Source organism: Dama dama, chromosome 23 (assembly GCF_033118175.1).
Source record: "Dama dama isolate Ldn47 chromosome 23, ASM3311817v1, whole genome shotgun sequence".
NCBI lineage: Eukaryota > Metazoa > Chordata > Mammalia > Artiodactyla > Cervidae > Dama > Dama dama.
Window position 1 is genome coordinate 40,074,516 of NC_083703.1, and position 25,225 is coordinate 40,099,740.

General features: G+C 41.3%; 1 protein-coding gene across 1 annotated transcript in view; it reads left to right on the plus strand.

Annotated features, from left to right (window-relative positions):
* CFAP61 (cilia and flagella associated protein 61) overlaps positions 1–25,225 on the plus strand; it is a 244,628-nt gene that overhangs the window by 40,420 nt on the left and 178,983 nt on the right. The window contains exon 8 of the mRNA XM_061126429.1: positions 3,756–3,915. Coding sequence (XP_060982412.1) covers positions 3,756–3,915 — 160 coding nt within the window. The remainder of the gene's footprint in view (positions 1–3,755; positions 3,916–25,225) is intronic.

Genomic DNA, 25,225 nt, shown 5'->3' on the forward strand with positions numbered 1-25,225 from the left:
ACACACACGCACACAAAGATGCATTTGAATACTCCCACAAATTCATATTTAAGAACAGTGTTTTTCACATCAGAATGGTAATCACAAAGGAACCCAAAGGGAAAAAGCAGACACATCCACAATATATCCCCGCTGTGTTGGGTCCATCATCCTTAACTTTGTGAATTGTCACACCCCCGGGATGAATGACGAGAATATAACAGGTTGCAGAGTTGGAGAACGTGAAATCTTTGTTCCTAATGGCAAAACATGTTTTTCTCATTTTCATCAGAATGTGTGATCCATGCCATTTGAAATCAAATTCCAAACACGACGAGCCATTAGTGTAATAGCTCATTACTAACAGCGGTCTTATAAATAATACATTCTTATCATGCACACGCAGCTCGCCGCGAAGCCAGCAAAAGGTATTTCAGGCCATGGAAGTTGCGCTGCGCCAGCGTGGCTGTAGATGAGAAGGACATCTCCATGTGAACCAAGATGGATGCCAATTTTCCCTGCCGAGAGGGAGGCTGGCCGTCTCTCCCTGCACATATGGTAGATGGATTGGTTAATCAGCGTCTGCTGAGTCTTGGGCCTAAAATTACAGAGAAGCCAGACAACTGCGGCTACTGCAGCCTTTGTTCACGCGTGCAAACAAGACAAACAATCACTTGCTATTTGGGAAAAAAATTAAAATGTTTATTTTGGACTTTTATTGAAGTGTCGATGGATTTGTAAAACAGCTGTGTGAATCCAGCCTTTTGCAGTTAGTATTTGGGGGAGCCTGTAAAGAAAAGAATATGTATGGAAAAAAATTCATTAAAAAAATTCCTCTTGTATTCTAGCATTTGGGAGAATTACAGGGAATCTCATATTTACTTTTCAAACACATCTTGGAGAACAAACAGTTTTAAGCCAAAAGATACATTTGAGAATGAATAGCTTAATAGCTAACTTTTTTTTTTTCCTCTAAAAGAGTGTTGTAGCTTCTTGCCCTACTTTAGGGAGTATTAACCATTTTATCCAACTGGGCATTTATGGAATGATGTTGCATTCTTAGGATCTGGGAATTCTGACAATTGTTGAGCTCTTCTGACTGAATGGTTGTCTCAAGAAATAAAATCTGAACTCTGGAGGGCTAGAACCCACCCAGTAAATGCTGTTTTCTTGTAAGACCTGTCAGAGTCAAATCGGGTTACCAGAATTTGCTTAGAACCCACATAAAGATCAAAGGAATTATTTATGTGAAATGTGTTTATTTTTCTTCTTCCCAATTTTACTGAGCTAGAATTGATATATAACACTGTATAAGTTTAAGGTGTCCAACCTAATATTTTGATGTATGTATATATTGTAAAATAATCACTATGAGTGAGAATAGTTAACCCAAGAACTCTGTATTCCTTCTTGCCTCTCTTAAAATTTTAAATGCTTTCCTTGCAGAGAAGAGTGAAATCCAGAATTACTAAAGGAACATAGTAAAGAATTTCAATCACAGTCATCAGTCAATGTGGCATTAAAATTTGATAGAATTAAAATTTGTTGTTAATTTATAATGTCAGTACCAGTAATAGGCCTAGATCAGCTAGTCACTCATGAAAAGATATATTGTTTTATCCACTCAGAACACTTATGATCCCAAATGTGTTGCATCTTTCCCACACCAGCCAACACCAGCTGGGTATCTTGCAGTCTAATTCACTTTCTGATACTGCTCAGCCTTAGTGCAGACCCCACAGATTTAGGGCTCAGGCCCACAAAATTGCCCCCATCAGATGCCATTCACAAGCCCCATTCACAGTCCCCTGTGCTTTTAACTGACCAGCGATAACTCACGGGTACCCACGACCCCCTCGGTCATGTTTGAGAACCTGCTGGAAGGGTTCACAGAGCTCGGATGACTCTTTACTGCCATCATGGGTTCACTGTAAAGGATACACTCAGGATCAGGAAATGGAAGAGATGCACTGGACGAGGTGGGGAGGGCGGGGGGAGTGTCCATGCCCTCTCTGGGCCCACCACTGCCTGGCATTTCCGTGTGTTCACCAGCACGGAGGCTTGGGAACCCCATTGTTCAGGTGTTTTTCTAGTTTTCCATTAACAGTTGATTAGATCTTTGGCTGTGGTGGCTGCACTCACTCTCTGGCTCCTCTCCCCTTCTCAGAGGCCGAGGTGCTGTGTGCTTAGTCGCTCAGTTGTGTCCAACTCTTAGCAACCCCGTGGGCCTGCAGCCCCCCAGGCTCTGTCCATGGGGATTCTCCAGGCAAGAATACTGGAATGGGTTGCCATTTCCTCCTCCAGGGAATCTTCCTGACCCAGGAATCGAACCCAGGCCTCTCACATTTCAGGCAGATTCTTTACTGTCTGAGCCACCTGGGAAGCCCTGGAGGTTGAGGGAACATGGCTGAAAGTTCCAACCCTCTAATCACATGGCTGATTCCTCTGGTAACCAGTTCCCATCCTCTGAAAGTGACCTCATTAGCATAACTAAGGGGCTTATTATGAAGAATAAAAGACTCTTCTTTCAGGAAATTATGAGTGTTTTATGAACTTTGAGCCAGGAGTGAGGGATGAAGACCAAATATTTTTTATTATATCTCACTGTCACCCTCATCTTCCCACTGATGTATTCCTCATCAAAGGCCTAAAATGATGAGGGCCATTGCAGGAGATTTAGAATCAGGTAGGATGCTGAGAGGGCTTCTCTGGTGGCTCAGACAGTAAAGAATCCGACTGCAATGTGGGAGACCTGGGTTTGATCCCTGGGTTGGGAAGACGCCCTGGAGGAGGGCATAGCAACCCACTCCAGTATTCTTGCCTGGAGAATCCCCGTGGACAGAGGAGCCTGGCGGGCTACAGTTCGTGGGGTCACAAAGAGTCAGACACGGCTGAGTGACACAGCACAGCACAGGATGCTGGGAGGTGATTATGTTGTAGATCAGACACACCTGGTTAACAGGTGCAATGAGTTTATTTCTCTAAGAACTTTCCACTAAACCTCCTTCCTCTCATCTCCTCCCCATGAGACCATCCAGTCAAATATATGTTCAAGAGAATGAAAGAAATAAGTCTTCCCATGTGGCACTAGTTGTAAAGAATCCACCTGCCAATGGAGGAGACTCAAGAGATGCAGGTTCTATCCCAGCATTGGGAAGGTCCCCTGGAGAAGGAAATGGTGACCCACTCCAGTATTCTTGTCTGGGAAATCCTGTGGACAGAGGAGTCTGGCGGTCTGCAGTCCATGGGGTCACAAAGAGTTGGGCACAATTTGAGTGCATGCACACACACAACACACACACACACACACACACGAAAATTGAAGAATACCTACCTGATAAGGAGCGAATTGTTAACTTGTTCTAAATTGGGGTCAACCAGATGGCCGCTAGAAATAATGGCTGGTCTTCCTTGGAACTGCATTGTGGTGGGGAGGAAAGTAGATAGAAGTGTTGGGCTTGCAGTAGGAAAATGAAAGGATTTAGGGCAGGCAGGGGTATTGTTTGGGCAAAGTTTCCCCTCAAGAACACCATGACAGCCTCCCTAAGTTCCAGCCCCATCTCTAGGATGGTCATCCGTGATGGATTGTCCTCCATCCAAGGTGGTCATCCATGACATTGTTCTTTGAGCCTGTCGTGTGTGCTGTGCACTGCGCCTGACCACAGGGTGCTCCTCCCTCATACAGCTCGAGGTGCCCACGGGCGGGGGCTCATGGGAGTTTCACGGCGCCCATTCCCCTGAGGTCAGATGGTCATGAGATGTCTTGGACGTTTCAGGTGGAAGGTGTGGCTGTTGGGTTCATGAGTGTGTGCTCACAAGTGAACCTGCAGCTCCTCCACAAGTGCTTTGACCTGGGACCCTTCCATGGACTCTGCATCCCGCACCAGGACGACATCCTAGAACCACCCCCGGAGTCCAGCATCCACGGAAGTTCAGGTACAGTGGCTGTCGCAGGAGCACGTGGGGATGGAGCTTTGTGCGCTGTGCTCTGCTTTTGACTCTGTGCTGGAGCTGGGTGGTGGCACCTGTTGGGCCACTGTCCCCAGTCCCCTTCCAGGAGTGGTTCCTGGTGCCTCACAACCTTGCACCTGTATCTGTGAGCACAGAGGGTCAAGGGGCATGGCCATGGGTAGACACCATGGCCTTGCCACTGAAGGTCTCCTGAATTCAGAATGTCTACCAATGTCTAACAACGTTCATTGTTAGAGTAGAGGTAAGTTGTGGTGAAATGATAGTGTTTCAAGATTTTACTTGCGCATACACACAGAACCCCAAACCTGAATATCATAAGTGAATCTTTTAAGTCAAGAACTAGAGAAATTCTATATGTCCTTAAGTTTTTATTTTTATTTTTTTAATTGAAGTATAGTTGATTTATGTTATGTTAGTTTCAGGTATACAGTAAAGTGATTCATTTATACAAATATAATCAGATATATGTATATATGCCTTTAAGTTGTAACCCCAACAATTAGTGCTTCTGTGTTTGTGTCATCAACAACTTATTATGTAATACAGGTCTATTGCAAGTAGTCATTTTAAACTTGCTTATTTTTAGCCATCTACAATATTAGAACTGATTTTAAAATCATGTCTGTATTAGGAAATTAACCAAGTGAAACTGGGTCATCTCAAACTTTGGTATTTTAAGAAAGTCTCCCTGCACCCATGAGCCTCTTTGAGGTTAAGTGTTCTGTTTCTTAAATCAAGGAGATGCAGCAGGGTATGTAAATCTAGTTCTCCAAACCTAGGTTTCCTCATTTGTGAAATGGGAAGAGTAGTAACACCTCCCACGAAGGGGCATCGTGGGGTCTGACTGAGATCACTCAGGTCCAGGGCTTTATTCAGCATCTCCAGCAAACTTAGTGCTCCATCAGCATGGATCCTCGTTTTGAGCAGTCATTATCCATCACTTTGTGGTTGGTCTTTCACTTACATGAGTCTTCCCAGGTTAACATCTGGGCATCTTGAATTGCTCTGCTTTCTTGTGTCTGAAAGACTATATCAAGATTTTGCTCTTGTCTGCCAGTCTGGGCTCCATTTTTATGTTTATTTTTGAAGACAACTGTTGCATCAATATACTGTTATTTGGCATTGTTCAGCATAGGTAATGTGTGCACTTTCTGTGTACATATATTCATATTTCAGTTTTTTTGCATAAAATAAATGCTTCTAGATGTAAAAAAAAAAAAGATTGTTCAAAAATAGGAAGAGGAGCATGTTGGGACAAGCAGAGGACTTGTTGATCTAAACAACAACAGGTGTTGGTTTGGCAGACCTTATCGGCTGGACAGGAAACCAAGAGCATGGAGCTGGTCAGAATGTTCACACGGGTCACAAAGACCTTTCAGAGCTGTAGCTGGAGAGGGAGATCCCTTCTGTATTAATAAGAGCTTTGAGGTCTTTACTATTTCATGGTGAAGGCTGGCCTGCCCTTGCTTCTCAGTTAAGACATACAGGAGTGTTCTGAAGGAACCTTCAGCATGAGACAGTCTTGAATAATATGTTATCATTGTCACTTTCGAATGTATAAATTCTTCTTGAAGGCAGCATTCAATGGGTTTTATGGTTTAGTTTTCTCATGCCTAAAATGGAGATAAAAATAGTATCAAAACCAGAAAGTCGTTGGGATGGTTAAATGTTAGATGTTTACATCTAACATGTCATGTCTACATGACAACCTTAGGTCTCTGCCGAGCATGGAGTAAGTTCTGAAAAAATTAAGGTTGTTTTTCCTCTCCCCTTGATTGTTGTCATTATTAAAAACAAGTTGAGGGACTTCCCTGGTAGTCCAGTGGTTAAGACATCACCTTCCAGAGCAGGGGGTATGGGTTTGATCTCTGATCAGGGAACTAAGATCCCACATACCCCTCAACCAAAAAACTATACCATATGGAAGCAGTACTGTAAAATAGTCAATAAGGACTTTTAAAATGGTCCACATAAAAAAAATCTTTAGAAAAATGTTGAAAAGATATGGTTCCTTTTCAGTGCATTTCTGAGTAGCTCTGAAGTTACATAGAATGACTGGGATGTTCCTATCTTAGAAACTTTATGGGCAGGAACACAATTCAAAATTTAGACCTAACCCTGGACTCAAAAACACATAATCTGTTTAGCCAAAGTGTGTCTGTTTAGCAAAAGCCTCAGAGATATGGAAACTGAAAGAAGTCTTACTACTCTCTCTACCACTTTTAATATTTTTACCTAAAATTAGTTGATCTAGGACAGGATGGTAGCTAAAGGAAATAGGAAAATTTCTTTTGTCATTTTGTGTGTCTTGTTTATTTTTGAAAATCCAGCTCCACTAATAAAAAGGTGATTATGAAGTTTCGTTACCAGGAAACACTACTGTAGACTTCCAAATAACTCAGGGATGGATTCACGAATCAACAGCTCATTATATTCCAGAAAAGAGTCACTGGCACATTTTGCTTCCCCCTTCGCATCAACAGCAACAAAGAATGAGGCTCCAGAGAAAACTGGAAATGTGTTATGATCCTGTCCTTTTTTATCTGATGAAAGTCTCAAGTTAAAGGAAATATAATTTCTCTAAAATACGAGCTAAAATTCTTGCTTCAGTGGACACACACCGTTATGCCTTATGCTTTCAATTTTGTTATGCTTTTTACCTTTCAAAGGATTTTCATATATATTTTCTCATTTTATCCTCATGACTTGATGTACGAGAGCTAAGAAAGGTGCATTCATGTGTGCTGTGTTGCTTCAGTCATGTCTGGCTCTTTGCAACCCCATGGACTGCAGCCTGCCCGGCTCCTCTGTCCATAGGATTCTCCAGGCAAGAATACTGGAGTGGGTTGCCATGCCCTCCTCCAGGGAAATCTTTCTAACTCAGGAATCGAAACCACATCTCCTGGGTCTCCTGCCTTGGCAGGTAGGTTCTTCTCTACTGGCACCACCTGGTAAAGGTGACCCCTGCTGCCCAAATTCACAAAAGGTGTTACAGCTTAGCACGGGCTGACCCAGAACCCAGCTCAGCCTTCCACTTGACTTTTTGTCTAGGATGGCTGTGACAAAAACTCCAGTGGTGGGTCTACTATACAAATACATGATCAGTTTTTTCACTTCAATGAATTATTGAATGAGTTACCACTTTTAGGAGCTCTCAATGATGTGTGTGTGTGTGTGTGTGTGTGCGCGCGCGCATGCGCGCGTGCGGGCTCTGGGCAACTCCCATCTTCTAGACTCTTCACCTCTTGTGTCTATGGGATTTGCCAGGACTGTGCACGGCCAATCTGTCCTGTGCCAGAGGTGGGCAGGAAGTACCAGGACATTGAGAACCCAGGAGCAGCCTCTGATTCTCCATTTCTTCTTTGAAAAATATTTATTTACTTATTTGGCTGTGTCAGGATCTTAGTTGCAGCACATGGGATCTTTCATTGCTTAGTTGCCCTATAGCATGTGGGATCGTAGTACCTTGACCAGGGATCAAACCCGAGTCCCCTGCACTGGGAGGTGGGCTCTTCACCACTGGACCACTGGGAAAGTCCCCCAGCTTCCCTGTTTCTTGTCCCTGCTCTCCTACTGATATCTTCTCCATCAACTCCCAGGTAGACAGTTGTGCTCAAATCCTTGACTCAGGGTCTGTTTCTGAGAGAACCCACCCCAACACACTGCTGGTCTAGTCTTTCCCCACCAACTGTGAAAACATTTACTTACTACAACTGAAAGGAGTTGAGGTATAAATGCCTCAGCTTCCTCACCCCTCGGTGGGATAGCTTTGAGATTTGAGTTTTGCATTGTTTCTCAGAGCTCCTCCAGGAGATGAAGTTCCAGCTAGTGATCCATGTGATGACATATGTTTCATTAGCTGCCTTCCTTTCCCTTCTCTCTTCCTAACCTTCCTACTGTGCTTCCTGGATCACCTCCCAAGTAAACTGCTTGTTCTCAGGTCCTGACTCAAGGTAGGGTCTGATCCCACCAGCTGTGAAACAATTTCATGCAAACCTCCACCCCTCCAAGCAGAGTGACAACATCATGGCTCAACATTTCAGAGCTCGTACAGTGGTCCCCATTCTTTATTTTTTCCAACCAAATTATTTATTAAGCAAAGAAACAAAAATGCAGTTTGCTAGCTTCTTTAGGTAAAGATCTTAAAATATTTAAATCTTTGTAATATGATGCTGATTATTTCTAATGATTTAACAATATCAAAGTTACATGATTCACTGTATTTCTGAATACAGAATCCATTTAACCTATATGGAATTTAGTTATCAAGTTCCTCATTCTTTAGCTACTGTACATATTGCGATCAGCTGCCATCTCATCATTTCAGCTGTGTCCAAAGTTTCCATTGGATCTGAAAAGTGTAACCATGCACATTCACTTTGCATTTTACTTGAATAATTTGTATATGATCCCGTTCTTTTAGCCACTGGTTCTTCATCTATAAATTGTTACACACACTTGTAAATTTGGGTTTTTAGCTACTAAACCTTGAGACTAAATTGGGACCAATGGGAACAAAGTCTAAGGATGCAGATTTTATACAGTTTAAGGAAAATCTAGTAAAAGTTTATTTTTTATTAAGTAGAGTACCTCGTTTAGAAGTAGCCAAGTTCCCCCAGACATTGGAAAAATTCATGAATAGTCGTAAGTCTCAGGAAGGGGCTTGCTACTTGTATGGGAGGTTGTACTGAATGAGACCCAAGATCCCTCAAATGCCAGGAGTCTGAAAGCTGAGGGAACAAGCAGCAGGATGCTCCCTCCATATGCTGGCAGTTTATGAATATTTTCCTTCACTGACAATAAAATGGCTCAAAACAATATGTATTTTTTTCCAGTTGGCTCCACCGCTGGCCCAGCCCAGCGATTGCAAATCAAGCTGTGTCTTTTGTTCCCTGCATCATTACAATGAAGACTTTGGAACCAGAAGTGAGCTGGCAATTTTCTTGATGATGCATAAGGCAAAATAGGGCACAGCCTGCATTTCCACAGCTGCCCTGGCATTGACACATTTACCAGTTAAAAACAAGCGAAAGACAAAACTTTTGTTTGTCACGCAGGCTGGTGTGACCTGGGGAGTGAGAGTCTTGGTTTTGAAAGAGTCCTGCAAAGTGAATCTCAATACATGCACAGGGGCCAGCACATGTAGGCTCCGAGGACCTCGATGTGCCCTTGGCTGGGAGAGATACAGTTTCACACAACAGAATCGTGGGTGTCCTGAAGAATAACCAACCAATGCAGCCTCTTATAACCAGCCCACCCAGGAAAAGTACTGCTTAATCTACATTTAAAAGACCCTTCAAAATATAATTTTCACAACATCTCCATATAGCAATGTTGCCTTTTAAATGAAAGAAAATCGCTCATTGTCAGGAAATGTTCCCTTATGTCTTATTTAAATTTCTTTTATTGCACTTACATTTGCTTCTCAGTCTCTCTTCTGCAGGGAGAAGGAATATGGAGGGCTGAGAAACAGCAGCTAAATCAAGTCTTATTTAATCAAGTAGCCCAGGTTGTCTAGCCTCTCTTCCTAAGGTTCTATTTTATATGTCTGGGTTGCTTTCTGTTTTATACTTTGTTCTTCTTTTAACATGGATTCCAAATGTGGATGAAACACTCATCTACAGAGCCTAGCAGTATTTCCCCAAGATATTTGAATATTGTACCTCAGACCATGTATTTATTAATACCAACTAGTACAGTCTATAATTACTTAAGTAGTGACCCTCTTGGACTCTGTATGGATTTGTTCAGGCTGTCATAGAAGGGTCCCACAGAACAGGGGGCTTAAACAACAGAAAATCATTTTCTCACAGTTCTGAAGATGAGAAGTCTGAGATCAAGTTGTCGGCAGGGTGATTTCTTCTGAGGCCTCCCTCTTTGGCTTGTAGATGATCATCTTTTCTTTGTGTCTTCACATGGTTTTCCCTTCTGTTCCTGTCTGTGTCCTAATCCCCTCTTCTTATGAGGACACATAGTGGCTTAAGGGCCCACCCATCTGACCTCATATTACTCTGTCTCTTCCAAGGCCCTTTCTTAGGCCTTACCTGGTGATCCAGTGGTTAAGACTTTGTTTTCCAATGCAGGGGGTGCAGGTTCCTGGTTGGGGAGTTAATACCCCACATGCCTTGTGGCCAAAAGAACCAAAACATAAAACAGATGCAATATTGTGACAAATTCAATAAAGACTTTTTAAATGGTTGACATTAAAATAATGTCAATGAAAATAAATGACAGGCCCTTTCTCCAGATAGTCACATTCTGAGATATTAAGGGGTTAGGACTTAAAGCATGAATTTTGTGGGAACATGATTCAACATTCAGTGACACCTAGGATCCGGTGTTGGTGGTTCTCTGGAGTCCTGTGGCCAAGGCTGCAAGACATGGCAGTAATGTCCCCTCTACCTGATGCTCATACAAAGTCTAATATACTGACTCATATTTGTCACAGCTTGAATTTCATCTTTTTTTAAAAACAACAACATTCCTGGGATAAAGCCCACTTGGTCATGGTGTATGATTTTTTTAATATGTTGTTGGATTCTGTTTGCTAGAATTTTGTTAAGGATTTTTGCATCTATGTTCATCAGTGATATTGGCCTGTAGTTTTCTTTTTTTGTGGCATCTTTGTCTGGTTTTGGAATTAGGGTGATGGTGGCCTCATAGAATGAGTTTGGAAGCTTACCTTCTTCTGCAAGTTTCTGGAAGAGTTTGAGTAAGATAGGTGTTAGCTCTTCTCTAAATTTTTGGTAGAATTCAGCTGTGAAGCCATCTGGTCCTGGGCTTTTGTTTGCTGGAAGATTTTTGATGACAGTTTCGATTTCCTTGCTTGTGATGGGTCTGTTAAGATCTTCTATTTCTTCCTGGTTCAGTTTTGGAAAGTTATACTTTTCTAAGAATTTGTCCATTTCATCCAAGTTGTCCATTTTATTGGCATAGAGCTGCTGGTAGTAGTCTCTTATGATCCTTTGTATTTCAGTGTTGTCTGTTGTGATCTCTCCATTTTCATTTCTAATTTTGTTAATTTGGTTCTTCTCTCTTTGTTTCTTAATGAGTCTTGCTAATGGTTTGTCAATTTTGTTTATTTTTTCAAAAAACCAGTTTTTAGCTTTGTTGATTTTTGCTATGGTCTCTTTAGTTTCTTTTGCATTTATTTCTGCCCTGATTTTTAAGATTTCTTTCCTTCTGCTAACCCTGGGGTTCTTCATTTCTTCCTTCTCTAATTGCTTTAGGTGTAGAGTTAGGTTATTTAATTGGTTTTTTTCCTGTTTCTTGATGTAAGCCTGTAATGCTATGAACCTTCCCCTTAGCACTGCTTTTACAGTGTCCCATAGGTTTTGGGTTGTTGTGTTTTCATTTTCATTCATTTCTATACATATTTTGATTTCTTTTTTGATTTCTTCTATGATTTGTTGGTTATTCAGAAGCGTGTTATTTAGCCTCCATATGTTTGAAGTTTTAACAATTTTTTCCCTGTAATTGAGATCTAATCTTACTGCACTGTGGTCAGAAAAGATGACTGGAATGATTTCAATTTTTTTGAATTTTCCAAGACCAGATTTATGGCCCAGGATGACCAAGTGGGCTTTATCCCAGGAATGCAAGGATTCTTCAATATCCGCAAATCAATCAATGTAATACACCACATTAACAAATTGAAAGATAAAAACCATATGATTATTTCAATAGATGCAGAGAAAGCCTTTGACAAAATTCAACACTCATTTATGATTAAAACTCTCCAAAAAGCAGGAATAGAAGGAACATACCTCAACATAATAAAAGCTATATATGACAAACCCACAGCAAGCATCACCCTCAATGGTGAAAAATTGAAGGCATTTCCCCTGAAATCAGGAACAAGACAAGGGTGCCCACTCTCACCACTACTATTCAACATAGTGTTGGAAGTTTTGGCCACAGCAATCAGAGCAGAAAAAGAAGTAAAAGGAATCCAGATAGGAAAAGAAGAAGTGAAACTCTCACTGTTTGCAGATGACATGATCCTCTACATAGAAAACCCTAAAGATTCTACCAGAAAATTACTAGAGCTAATCAATGAATATAGTAAAGTTGCAGGATATAAAATTAACACACAGAAATCCCTTGCATTCCTATATACTAACAATGAAAAACCAGACAGAGAAATTAAGGAAACAATACCATTCACCATTGCAACAAAAAGAATAAAATACTTAGGAGTATATCTACCTAAAGAAACAAAGGACCTATACATAGAAAACTATAAAACACTGATGAAAGAAATCAAAGAGGACACAAACAGATGGAGAAACATACCGTGTTCATGGATTGGAAGAATCAATATTGTCAAGATGGATATTCTACCCAAAGCAGTCTATAGATTCAATGCAATCCCTATCAAGCTACCAACGGTATTTTTCACAGAACTAGACCAAAGAATTTCACAATTTGTATGGAAATACAAAAAACCTCGAATAGCCAAAGTAATCTTGAGAAAGAAGAATGGAACTGGAGGAATCAACCTGCCTGACTTCAGACTCTACTACAAAGCCACAGTCATCAAGACAGTATGGTACTGGCACAAAGACAGAAATATAGATCAATGGAACAGAATAGAAAGCCCAGAGATAAATCCACGAACCTATGGACACCTTATCTTTGACAAAGGAGGCAAGGATATACAATGGAAAAAAGACAACCTCTTTAACAAGTGGTGCTGGGAAAACTGGTCAACCACTTGTAAAAGAATGAAACTAGAACACTTTCTAACACCATACACAAAAATAAACTCAAAATGGATTAAAGATCTAAATGTAAGACCAGAAACTATAAAACTCCTAGAGGAGAACATAGGCAAAACACTCTCCGACATAAATCACAGCAAGATCCTCTATGACCCACCTCCCAGAATATTGGAAATAAAAGCAAAACTAAACAAATGGGACCTAATGAAACTTAAAAGCTTTTGCACTACAAAGGAAACTATAAGTAAGGTGAAAAGACAGCCCTCAGAGTGGGAGAAAATAATAGCAAATGAAGAAACAGACAAAGGATTAATCTCAAAAATATACAAGCAACTCCTGAAGCTCAATTCCAGAAAAATAAATGACCCAATCAAAAAATGGGCCAAAGAACTAAACAGACATTTCTCCAAAGAAGACATACAGATGGCTAACAAACACATGAAAAGATGCTCAACATCACTCATTATTAGAGAAATGCAAATCAAAACTACAATGAGGTACCATTACACGCCAGTCAGGATGGCTGCTATCCAAAAGCCTACAAGCAATAAATGCTGGAGAGGGTGTGGAGAAAAGGGAACCCTCTTACACTGTTGGTGGGAATGCAAACTAGTACAGCCGCTATGGAAAACAGTGTGGAGATTTCTTAAAAAACTGGACATAGAACTGCCATATGACCCAGCAATCCCACTTCTGGGCATACACACTGAGGAAACCAGATCTGAAAGAGACACGTGCACCCCAATGTTCATCGCAGCACTGTTTATAATAGCCAGGACATGGAAGCAACCTAGATGCCCATCAGCAGATGAATGGATAAGGAAGCTGTGGTACATATACACCATGGAATATTACTCAGCCATTAAAAAGAATTCATTTGAACCAGTCCTAATGAGATGGATGAAGCTGGAGCCCATTATACAGAGTGAAGTAAGCCAGAAAGATAAAGAACATTACAGCATACTGACACATGTATATGGAATTTAGAAAGGTGATAACGATAACCCTATATGCAGAACAGAAAAAGAGACACAGAAATACAGAACAGACTTTTGAACTTTGTGGGAGAATGTGAGGGTGGGATATTTCAAAAGAACAGCATGTATACTATCTATGGTGAAACAGATCACCAGCCCAGGTGGGATGCACGAGACAAGTGCTCCGGCCTGGTGCACTGGGAAGACCCAGAGGAATCGGGTGGAGAGGGAGGTGGGAGGGGGGATCGGGATGGGGAATACATGTAAATCCATGGCTGATTCATATCAATGTATGACAAAACCCACTGGAAAAAAATAATAATAATAATAATAAAAATTAAAAAAATAATAATAAATAAAGCTAAAAAAAATAAAAATAAAAACAACAACAACAACAAATGTCTTTTTGGTATACAAAGGTAAGAAAATTGCATTCTTCTGAAACTTTAGCCACTCTTGCCAGCTCTAGTTTTCCAGAAGTAACTATGTGAGTTCTAATGGTGTGTTAAAGAAGTTGACAAAACAAATAAATAATTCCAGGCTTATGCCCAGGCTGACACAGTTATCTCCATGGTGACAATGTTCATGAAAAATTAATCAGTCAATCTAAGAAAGAAATGGGAAATTTTATTCGAGCAAGATTGAGGTTTTTAACCCAGGAACAACCTCTCAGATAGCTCCGAAAATGGTTGCACCTGTTAGAGGTCAAAGCACAGTTGTATAGGTTTTTGAGGCAGAGGGCTGTACTTTCAATGATGTAGATAGTTTTCACAATCCAGATTAAGTACAAAGTGGTTCAGTTCAGTTCAGTCCCTCAGTCGTGTCCAACTCTTTGCGACCCTGTGGACTGCAGCACGCCAGGCCTCCCTGTCTACCACCAACTCCCGGAGTTTGTCTATCACCAAACTCATGTCCGTTGAGTCGGTGACACTATCCACCCACCTCACCCTCTGTCGTCCCCTTCTCCCCGCCACCTTCAATCTTTCCCAGCATCAGGGTCTTTTCAGATGAGTCAGTTCTTCATATCAGCTGGCCAAAGTATTGGAGTTTCAGCTTCAGCATCAGCCTTTCCAATGAACACCCAGGACTGATCTCCTTTAGGATAGACTGGTTGGATCTCCTTGCAATCCAAGGGACTCTCAAGAGTCTTCTTCAACACCACACTTGAAAAGCATCAATTCTTCAGCACTCAGCTTTCTTTATAGTCCAGCTCTCACATCCCTACATGACTACTGGAAAAGCCATAGCTTTGACTAGACAGACCTTTGTTGGCAAAGTAATGTCTTTGCTTTTTAATAAGCTGTCTAGGTTGATCATAACTTTTCTTCCAAGGAGCAAGTGTGTTTTAATTTCATGGCTGCAGTCACCATCTGCAGTGATTTTGGAGCCCCCCAGAAATAAAGTCTGTCACCGTTTCCACTGTTTCCCCATCTATTTGCCATGAAGTGATGGGACCAGATGCAATGATCTTAGTTTTCTGAATGTTGAGTTTTAAGCCAACTTTTTCACTCTCTTTCATTTTCATGAAGAGGCTTTTTAGTTCTTCTTTGCTTTCTGCCATAAGGGTGGTGTCATCTGCATATCTGAGGTTACTGATATTTCTCCCAGCAATCTTGATTCCAGCTTGTGCTTCATCCAGTCCAGCATTTCTCATGATGTATTCTGCATATAAGTTAAATAAGCAGGGTGACAATATACAGTCTTGATGTACTCCTTCCTGATTTGGAATCAGTCTTTGTTCCATGTCCAGTTCTAACTGTTGCTTCTTGACCTGCATACAGATTTTTCAGGAGACAGGTCAGGTGGTCTTGTATCCCCATCTCTTGAAGAATTTTCCACAGTTTGTTGTGATCCACACAGTCAAAAGCTTTGGCATAGTCAATAAAGCAGAAATAGATGTTTTTCTGAAACTCTCTTGCTTTTTCGATGATCCAGCGGATGTTGGCAATTTGATCTCTATTTCCGCTGCCTTTTCTAAATCCACCTCGAACATCTGAAAGTTCACAGTTCACGTACTGTTGAAGCCTGGCTTGGAGAATTTTGAGCATTCCTTTGCTAGCGTGTGAGATGAGTACAATTGTGTGGTAGTTTGAGCATTCTTTGGCATTGCCTTTCTTTGGGATCAGAATGAGAACTGACCCTTTCCAGCAAAAACAACATCCATTTATGGATATGACTGATGATGGAAGTAAAGTCTGATGCTGTAAAGAGCAATATAGCATAGGAACCTAGAATGTTAAGTCCATGAATCAAAGCAAATTGGAAGTGGTCAAACAGGAGATGGCAAGAGTGAACATTGGCATTTTAGGAATCATCAAATTAAAATGGACTGGAATGGGTGAATTTAACTCAGATGACCATTATATCTACTACTGTGGGCAGGAATCCCTTAGAAGAAATGGAGTAGCCATCATAGTCAACAAAAGAGTCCAAAATGCAGTACTTGGGTACAATCTCAAAAACGACAGAATGATCTCTGTTTGTTTCCAAGGCAAACCATTCAGCATCACAGTACAAAGTGGTGGCTCATCATAAACCCTTACAAGGTCAAGAATGAATATTATCTTTATTTATTTTTCTGGCAGTATCGCATGCCTTGAAGGATCTTAGTTCCTCAACCAAGTATTGAATGTGAGTCCCCCACACTGGAAATGTGGAGTCCTAACCAGTGGGCCACAGTGGAATCCCAGAAATATTTTCTTTTAAGGAGTTGTTCTGTGGATACTGAGAGAATGTTGCTCTATATAGTTGATCAGGTATTTCTACTAATGAGGAGTTTGGTCCATCCATAACACAGAAGAGGAGAGAGAAGAGAACAAGGAACATAGAAAAATGTTTATGTTTAGATTTTCCTTGACTTGCCTTAGAATACAAATTTTAACTTCATTAACAGTATAAACGCTTGCATGGGTTTTCCAGGTGGAACCCTTGGGCTGGTATCATACCAGGAAGGAGGCAGTCAGGGCTGGAAACCAGTCTTGTTAGGGTCATTGCCGGGGAAAGTCTTTTGATTACTTACCCGTCTTCATTCAGGTACTGGTTTCTAAGCCCTTTTGGATACCTTTAAAGACAGCGGCGACAGACGAGGGCACCTTCTGAAGACTCCCCAATTGTGCTGGGAGCTGGATGTCTGGGAGGAGTGGTCCTATCTACCTCATCAGCACTGGGAGCCACTAACTAAGTGATGACTCCACTGCATTCACCAGTCAGATCCGTTTCTCAGCGGTTGAAATACAAATGCATTTGTACATAGGGCCTTGAGGTCTTTGAGAGAAAAGTGGTTTTATTTATATTCGTTATGATCATTATGTACTGGGATTATTTTCTCAGTAGGCAGCATGTCTTTTGCCCATATTTATGAAGCAGGGGAGAAGGCATTTAATGAATTTCAAGAGTGTGTTTGACTGTAAAATGCGTCTCTCTTACCACATTCACATGTAAAATAGCCCTTTTATTTGTTCTCTCTGGTGACCTTTCTTCTTTTGGGGTAAATCACAGTTTGTTGTTGTTTTCCATTTCCAAATGGGAGGCTGAATGATAATAATGAAAGATTATGCAAAAAATCCATGTTTAAAATAATGTTGATATGGCACTTGTGTTGCAGGATAATTATAGTAATTTGGCCATTACACTATATGGAGTCAGGAGTTAGTTGCTAGAAAACACGGTGATAGGGGTGATTCAGAGGGTTTTCATCCCAACAGGCTGTTTGATCCTGCTGACTTTTCTCTTGAAAATCAATTGCTTATGATGAATACTCTGAATTCTCCCTTGATTACATTGGCTGACAGTGGGCTGCACCCATTGCACGGGGGTCACCAAGAGTTCCATGTCTGTTTACACAGGGGTTTCAACAACTCTTAAAATATCATAGAGCAAATTTAATCTGAGCAAGCAAGCAGCTAAGGAGGCAGTTGCTAAAAATCACAGTCGTTGCTCATGGAAGCAAGCAAAGGAAGATGTATTCATTCTAAGCCCAACGCGAAGCCAGTTATTTTGCTGCATTTTGCAAGCCTTTTCTTCACTGCACGTTGCTCTGGCTCTGGGCATTTTCAGACTTTCAGGAACATGTGGGCTCGCCCAGTGAAAGACCAGGGACAGTCACCTTGGAAGATGGCTTCTGACTTCAGGTTCATGACTGACAATGTTCTTTTTCCCCTCAAGGTTATTAACATATTCAGATTTTCTATTTCTTTCAAATCAACTTTAGGAAATTAGATTTTTCTAGAAAAGCATTGTTTAGTATATGAAGGTTTAAAAATGACTAGAGTACAATTGCTGGTATATATACATATATATATATATATATAACTCCAGTGTGTGTGTATACACACACACACACACACACACACACACACACACAAACACACACATGTACTGGAAGATCCTCTGTAGAAGGGAATGGCAACCCACCCCATTATTCTTGCCTGGAGAATTCCGTGAGCAGAGGAGCCTGGCAGGTACAACCCATGGGGTGGCAAAGAGTTGGACACGACTGAGTGACTAACACACACACAAAATGATTAAAGAAGACAATTTATGTGATATAAATAAACTTTAATACTTCATGAAGTGGATGGTCTCTTTTCAGAGAACTGCAAAGTGGACAAAAAGGCAGGGAGCTTTTATAGGATAAAGAATAAGGAAGAGAAAATATCTGGTTGGCCAAGTCTCACAGTCACCCGGGTTTGGGGTAAGAAGGCCCAGTGTTGAGTTGGCGTTTGAGGATTGGCTGACAGGATCGACTACATTTCTGGTTGAGTGTAGCATTTACAGGAACATGAAGGTTACCCAAGTTTCAGTTTTCTGACCTGCCCCCCACCAGGCAAGAGCAGCTCCATCTTGGCCCTGGAAAGTTATTTATTAGTCAGAGAACCTCCCCTATGTGATTTTAATCCTTTAAATTTTGTTGAGCTTATGGTCGATTTTGGTAAATATTCCTTGAGTCCATGAAAAAAATGTATAATCTTTAGTTGTTAGGTACAGGGTTCTATATTTAAGATTATGTTTGATAACAATGTCAGATATTTTATCCTTTTGACCTCATCAGTTGTTTGATCAATTCATGAGAGGTCTGTTAAAATCTCCTGCTTTGATTGTAGATATATAAATTTCTACTCCTATCATTGTTTCATTATGTATTTTGAGTCTATGTTATTAGGTGCATGATTTTTAAGTCATGTCTTCCTTGAAATTAAAAAAACCAGTTATGAAGTGTCCTTCTTTATCTCTGGTGAAAGGTTTTTGCCTTAAAGTCTACTTTTTCTGGTTTTAATGTGGCCACGCTTGCTTTCTTTAGCTCATATAGGCATGCCATATCTCTTCCCATTCTTTTATCTTCATCCTTCCTGTTTTCTTACATTTTAGGTTTGTCTTTTGTAAATAGCATAAATTTGGTTGTTGTTTTTATCTAGTGTAACAGCCGCTGTCTTTTAATTTTAGTATTTAGTTCATTTTCTTCTCTTATGGGTTTATATCTATCGTCTTACGTTATAGACGTTCCCCGCGTTTCTGTTTTATTCCTGGTATTTTTCTCGTATGTCTTTTCCTTTCTTAATCTCACCAGTGTCAATTTTATTTTTCAAAGAACCAGCTTCAGGATTGAGTTGATTCTCTGTATTGTGTTTTGTGACTGTATCAACAGTCGATTACCACAAGAATGCCGCTAACAAACAACTACAGAAGCGCAGCAGCGTCCTACACCCACACAGCTGGATCAGCTTAGACAGCTCTGCTGACCGTGGCTGGGTCTTCCCACCCATCTTGGGGTTGGTTGCCTGTTGGCAGATCTAGGCTGGCCTTGGGTCCACTCCATGTGCCTCTCCCAGGCTGGATGGGACATGTTATCATGGTGATGGCAGAGGCACCAGAGATCAAGTAGAAACACACAAAGCCTCTTGAGGTCTGGGCATTGAACTAACACATGTCACTTATCCAAAGCAGATCCAGGCTGAGCTCAGAATCAGAGTGGAGGACACTACATGACAAAAGGCCTGAACAGAGTAAGGATGATAAATGAGCGTCATGACTGCAACCCATGCTCACAGAAGAAGAATAAGGCTGGTGATTTTTGTCATGGACTTCTTTCTCCTGTCCTCCAGAGACACAAACTCCAACTTAGTCTGTTTGAGGCTAAAACCTATAATCTCATATCAAGACAGTGAGCTCAAGTTCATCATGCTATATGGCTTGGAGGTTGCCCTGCAGTCCAGAAAGGAAGAGTGTCCTTGAAAAATATGGAAAAGCTCTTTGTCCTGCTCTCCTGTGGTTTGCCGAGTGTTTTCCTTTGTATGGACTTTATCCTCAGCTTCCTGCCAGTCACTCAGCCAATATGGAGTATATCCCATATACTAGTCTTTGGGAGCCTGATCCAGTATGTGGTGAGCCCCTCATGGCCTAATGGTTGGATAAACATGCAAGACAAATGAATTTACAATCAGAGAATTGTTTTGAAGGAGAGAAAATTGTGTTGAGATCCCAGCAGAATTACACCTAAGTCATCTTGGGAACATCAATATAGGACTTCATAGAAAGAAAGCTTTTGAATCAGAACTTCAAAAACAAATTGGAGCTTTGTAGGTGAAGAAGCAGAAAGAATTTCAACAGAGGAAAGACATTGTGCCTGTGCAAAAGCAAGGAGGTGTTAGAGACCAGGGCATGTGAGGGGAGAGCACCAGCCCAGTGTTGTTGGAGCAGGAAGGGAGGGGGCAGCAGGAGGGAGGAAGTAGGTCAGGAGACAGAGGGAGGCGAAGCAAAGACTCTAGATTCTTGTTAATCATAGCATATCTGATGAGCAGCCCGGGAATGCTGAACCAGAAAGGGACACACCATCAACTTCTAGTTTTCAGGAAGAGTTCCCAGGGGCCACTAGAGTGTGCAGGAAAGAGATGAGAAGGGGCTGAACTAGAGCCGTGACTATGAATGAACTTGGGAGATATTTTGGAGAATTAATGGAACCTGATATTTTACTGCATATGGGGAAGGAGGGTTGTAGAAGAGGGAAGCCTCAAGGATGTCTTCAGAAGGCAAGGATGTCTTGCCAGATGGAAATAAAAAGCATGAATGAGTCATTTGATGGAGATGCTGTGACTTCTGATTTGGACAAGTTCAGTCTGACCTTCCTGGAAAGCCCTTGAGTGGATACAGAGCATCCAGGCAGCAACAGGTGCTTCTGAGTTTAGATGGAAAAGTGACCTCCAAAGGATGTTCTCACCCTAACCCCTGGAACGAGTAAATGCTGCCTTCATTTTGGTAAAAGGTCTTCCTCAATGTGATGAAGGATCTGGAGATAAGATTATCCTGAAAGAGGGAGCCTGGCCCTGCTGACACCTTGACTTCTGCCCAGAGATACTGATTTTGGATTTCTGGCTTCCAGAACTCTGGAAGAATACATTTCTGTTGTTTTAAGCCACCACGTGAGTGGGAATTGTCACAGCAGCCACAAGAAACTAACACAGTTATAAGGAAGACCAAAGGGCTGGAGGCAAAGCAAGGAAGGAAACAGGTCAGGAAGTAAGGACACCCTCACTCTTCAGCAGTCCATGAATGCGCTGTTTGCTCAATGTCTCCATCTTCCTAGTGTCTTGAGGCTCCTTCTTATCCTTTAGATCTCAGTTTACATGTCCAATGGGCTTCCCTGGTGGCTCAGATAGTAAAGAGTCCGCCTGCAATGCAGGAGACCTGGGTTCGATTCCTGGGTTGGGAAGATCCCCCGGAGAAGAGAATGGCAACCCACTCCAGTATTCTTGCCTGGGGAATCCCATGGACAGAGGAGCCTGGTGGGCTACAGTCCACGGGGTCACAAAAAGTTGGGCACAGCTGAGACACTAACACTTTCTCTTTCACTTTACATACTCAATAGAACACTGACTGCTCAAACTGAAGCAGCTCCCAGGTTCTAGTTTTCTACACACCATCTAGCATAGCTTAGTATTTCTTCTTCTCTTACTGACTTTGTTTGGAAGGGCAAGTTAGTCTCATTTGCTGCCAAATCTTTAACATCTAGTTTGTTAATGTGCACCAAGTGGTAGGTATGAAATATAAATTTTTAAATGAATGAATAAATAGGTGAACAATGTGCTTTGTTCATACCTCTGCTTTAGCAACTTCCCTACTGCAAGGTAGTTAAGGGTGTATGTGGGGGGGGCTGTGAGTGTGTGCATGCACACCTACCTACCCTGATCACTTGTGAGCCTCTTAGAATAAGGACTACCTCTGTCTGGTTCTTTTGTACTGCTGGGTACCTCATGTGATGGCAACTCCTCATTCTCCACTGAACTTCAGCTGAATGAATATTTTAACTTGAACCTTTAATTTTTCCTCTTCTAAAAGGTGAGGGCTTAAATTCATTTGTCAATCTTTTCTGAAATCAGCCATAATATTAAAATACTAAAGAAAATAACCATTTTGTAATATTCTGAAATGAAATTACTCTTATAATTAGACATTTTTGGGGTGATCTTAATTGAGTTAATGCATGAAACTGTCCTCCTTTAAAAAGTTGAGATAATGCAGTTAGAGTTGAATTCCCTTGGATCAATGTCCCAGCCTGGTTCTCCCTCTCATTCCCAGAAATGGCCATTGTTATAACGTTAGTAGGCATCCATCCAGACTTCTTTTTCTGCTTTTATATGAAGTCCATGTGTTCATTGGAAAAAATTCTGCCATTTCGTGGCAGTGTTTTTTTTTTTTACATAAATGGCACCTTTTGGGTTTGTGAAGTTCTGAAGTTTGCTTCTTCACTCAGTTCTTTGAGATCTAATAATGTCAATAAGCTTAGGTCTGGGACGCTCCTTTTATCTTCTGGATAGGATTTCACTCTATGAAAAGTGCCACACTTGTCCTCAGATGGATGCAAATTGTTTCCACTATTTCGTATCACAAACTGTGCTACAGTAAGTATTCTTGCACACTTCGCCTTGGGCCCCTTGAGAGTGTTTCCACAGGCTGTGTTCCCAGAACTGCTCTTGCCAGCCTGGAAATATACCAAGCGTGGCCACAACAGTGGCGTTCCTCCCGAGCCTCTCCTAGTTCTCCAGGACTTAGTGTTGTCAGCATGTTTAACTTTTGCCAGTATGATAGCTGTGAAAGGAGATATTATTGTTTAAACTTCATTTCTCTGTTACTGAGGTTGGACACGTTTTCTGTGTTTATTGGTCATTTGCGTCTCCTGTCCATTCATTTTCTTTGCCTATTGCTTTTTTTCTCTTCCCCTAGACTTCAGTTCTTGGTCTATTATGTGTGTTGCAAATATTTTCTCCGTGTATCTACTTATTTAAGAAATACTTTAGGGTTCTTTTGATAAAACTTTTAAGTTGTGATGGGGTCAAGTATGTCAATATTTTTAAGACTTCTGCCTTCTACATTTGAAAGGAAAGATTTGTCCACCCCTAAAATAATAGAGAGATTCTCTTATATGTTCTTCTCATAATTTAAAAGTATTAAAAAAAGAACTTTAAGCTGTTAATGTATCTGTGAATGATCTTTGTGTATTATATGAAATTGGGACCCAAATTAATTCTTTTCCCATTTGATCAGCACTGTTTATTGTATTGTTTATTCTTCCGCACCAGTGCTTCCTTTACTGTACATGAACATTTAGGCTCTTTTTTGGATTTCATTCTGTTCTGTTCCTGCTCCTGACAACCTGCTATTTTAATAACTATGACTTTATAATATGTCTTAATATTCGTTAGAAAATTTGGACTCTTTCTTCTTTTTCCTTAAAATTTTGTTGACTAGCTCTTCTTCCATTGCTCTTTTAGAATCACTTTATTTCATTTCACAAAAAAGAAAAATCTAGTAGGATTTTTGATTATTTTTTTTAAGTTAAAAACTGCCAGATTGTATACCATTACTTTTTCCTAAAGCCTTCAGAATGTATTATTTAGTTTTCCCTATGTATTTTTCCTGTTAGACAAAGGACTTCCCTGATAGCTCAGTTGGTAAAGAATCCACCTGCAATTCAGGAGACCCCGATTTGATTCTTGGGTCAGGAAGATCCGCTGGAGAAGGGAAAGGCTACCCACTCCAGTATTCTTGGGCTTCCTTTGGGGCTCAGCTGGTAAAGAATCCACCTGCAATGCAGGAGACCTGAGTTCGATCCCTGACCCTGGAGAAGGGAAAGGCTACCCACTCCAGTATTCTGGCCTGGAGAATTCTGTGGACTGTATAATCCATGGGGTCATAAAGAGTCGGACACGATGGAGCTACTTTCACATATTTTTCCTGTTAGATAAATAGCAGGGTAGAACCAGGCCTGGTGGGACCTTGGGTTTATACAATTTGGGAAGTCTTAAGAAAAAGAATATAAAGTTAGGAATGCAATAGTGAGTGCTGTACCTTGGGATGATAATGTAATGTTTTATTCACATCATGGTAACCCCTCCTCAGAGTAGCCCCTTCTCAGTCTCACTCAGAGAGAAAGTGTCAGCAAACGGTGCCTTCCCTCCCACTAGAATAAAGCCCTGGTTCGTGACTTCCAAGCTACTTAGGTGATGTAAGCAAATAGAATAACAATTAAATTCACAGCCTCAGTAGTGTTTCTAGCTGCGTGTCATATAAAACCACTACCTGACTTTCCCCGGGACAGCACCTCACGTCTGAGGATCTCAGGGCACATTAAGAACATTAACTAATTAAACCCCACAAAACCCCAGAGACACGGGAAGGAGAGACATGGCCTCACCTTGCCCAGTTCTGAAATGCAGCCACCTCTGGGGACGAGTGCGGCAGCTGCTTTGAAATAAGCAGCAGCACCCATGACACTTTAGCCCAGACAATTAGTCGTTGTCATTGGAAATTGTCTTGTGAGCATTAGTCTGTCAGACAGTGAGAGCTCCAGGATTAATTGTTGACTGCGAATCTAATCCAGTCCCTGAAATTTCTGGCTTTTTAGTAATTTTGTCCTAATTAAAATGGGCTTCCCTGGTGGCTCAGGTAGTAAAGAATCCTCCTGCAATGCAGGAGACCCGGGTTTGACTTGTGGGTGGGGAAGATACCCTGGAGAAGGGAATGGCAGCCCACTCCAGTATTCTTGCCTGGAGAATCCCATGACAGGGGAGCTTGGTGAAATACAGTCCATGGGGTTGCAAATTATAAAGTAAATTCAATACATAAACAACACGGACCTACTGTATAGCTCTGGGAACTCTACTCAGTATTTTGTAATAACCTGTAAGGGAAAAGAATCTGAAAAAGAATATATTTACACATACACACATACACATGGGCTTCCCTTGTGGCTCAGCTGGTAAAGAATCTGCCTGCAGTGTGGGAGACCTGGGTTTGATCACTGGGTAGGGAAGATCCCCTGGAGAAGGGGCTACCCGCTCCAGTCCATGGGGTCGCAAAGAGTCAGACACGAGTGAGTGACTTTCAGTTTCACACACACACACACACACACACACACACACACACATATAGGTTGTTGTTGTTTAGTCACTCAGTTGTATCTGACTCTTTGCAACCCCATGGACTGTAGCCCACCAGGCTCCTCTGTCCATGAGATTTTCCAGGCAAGAATACTGGAGTGTGTTGCCATTTTCTTTTCCAGAGGATCTTCCCAACCCAAGG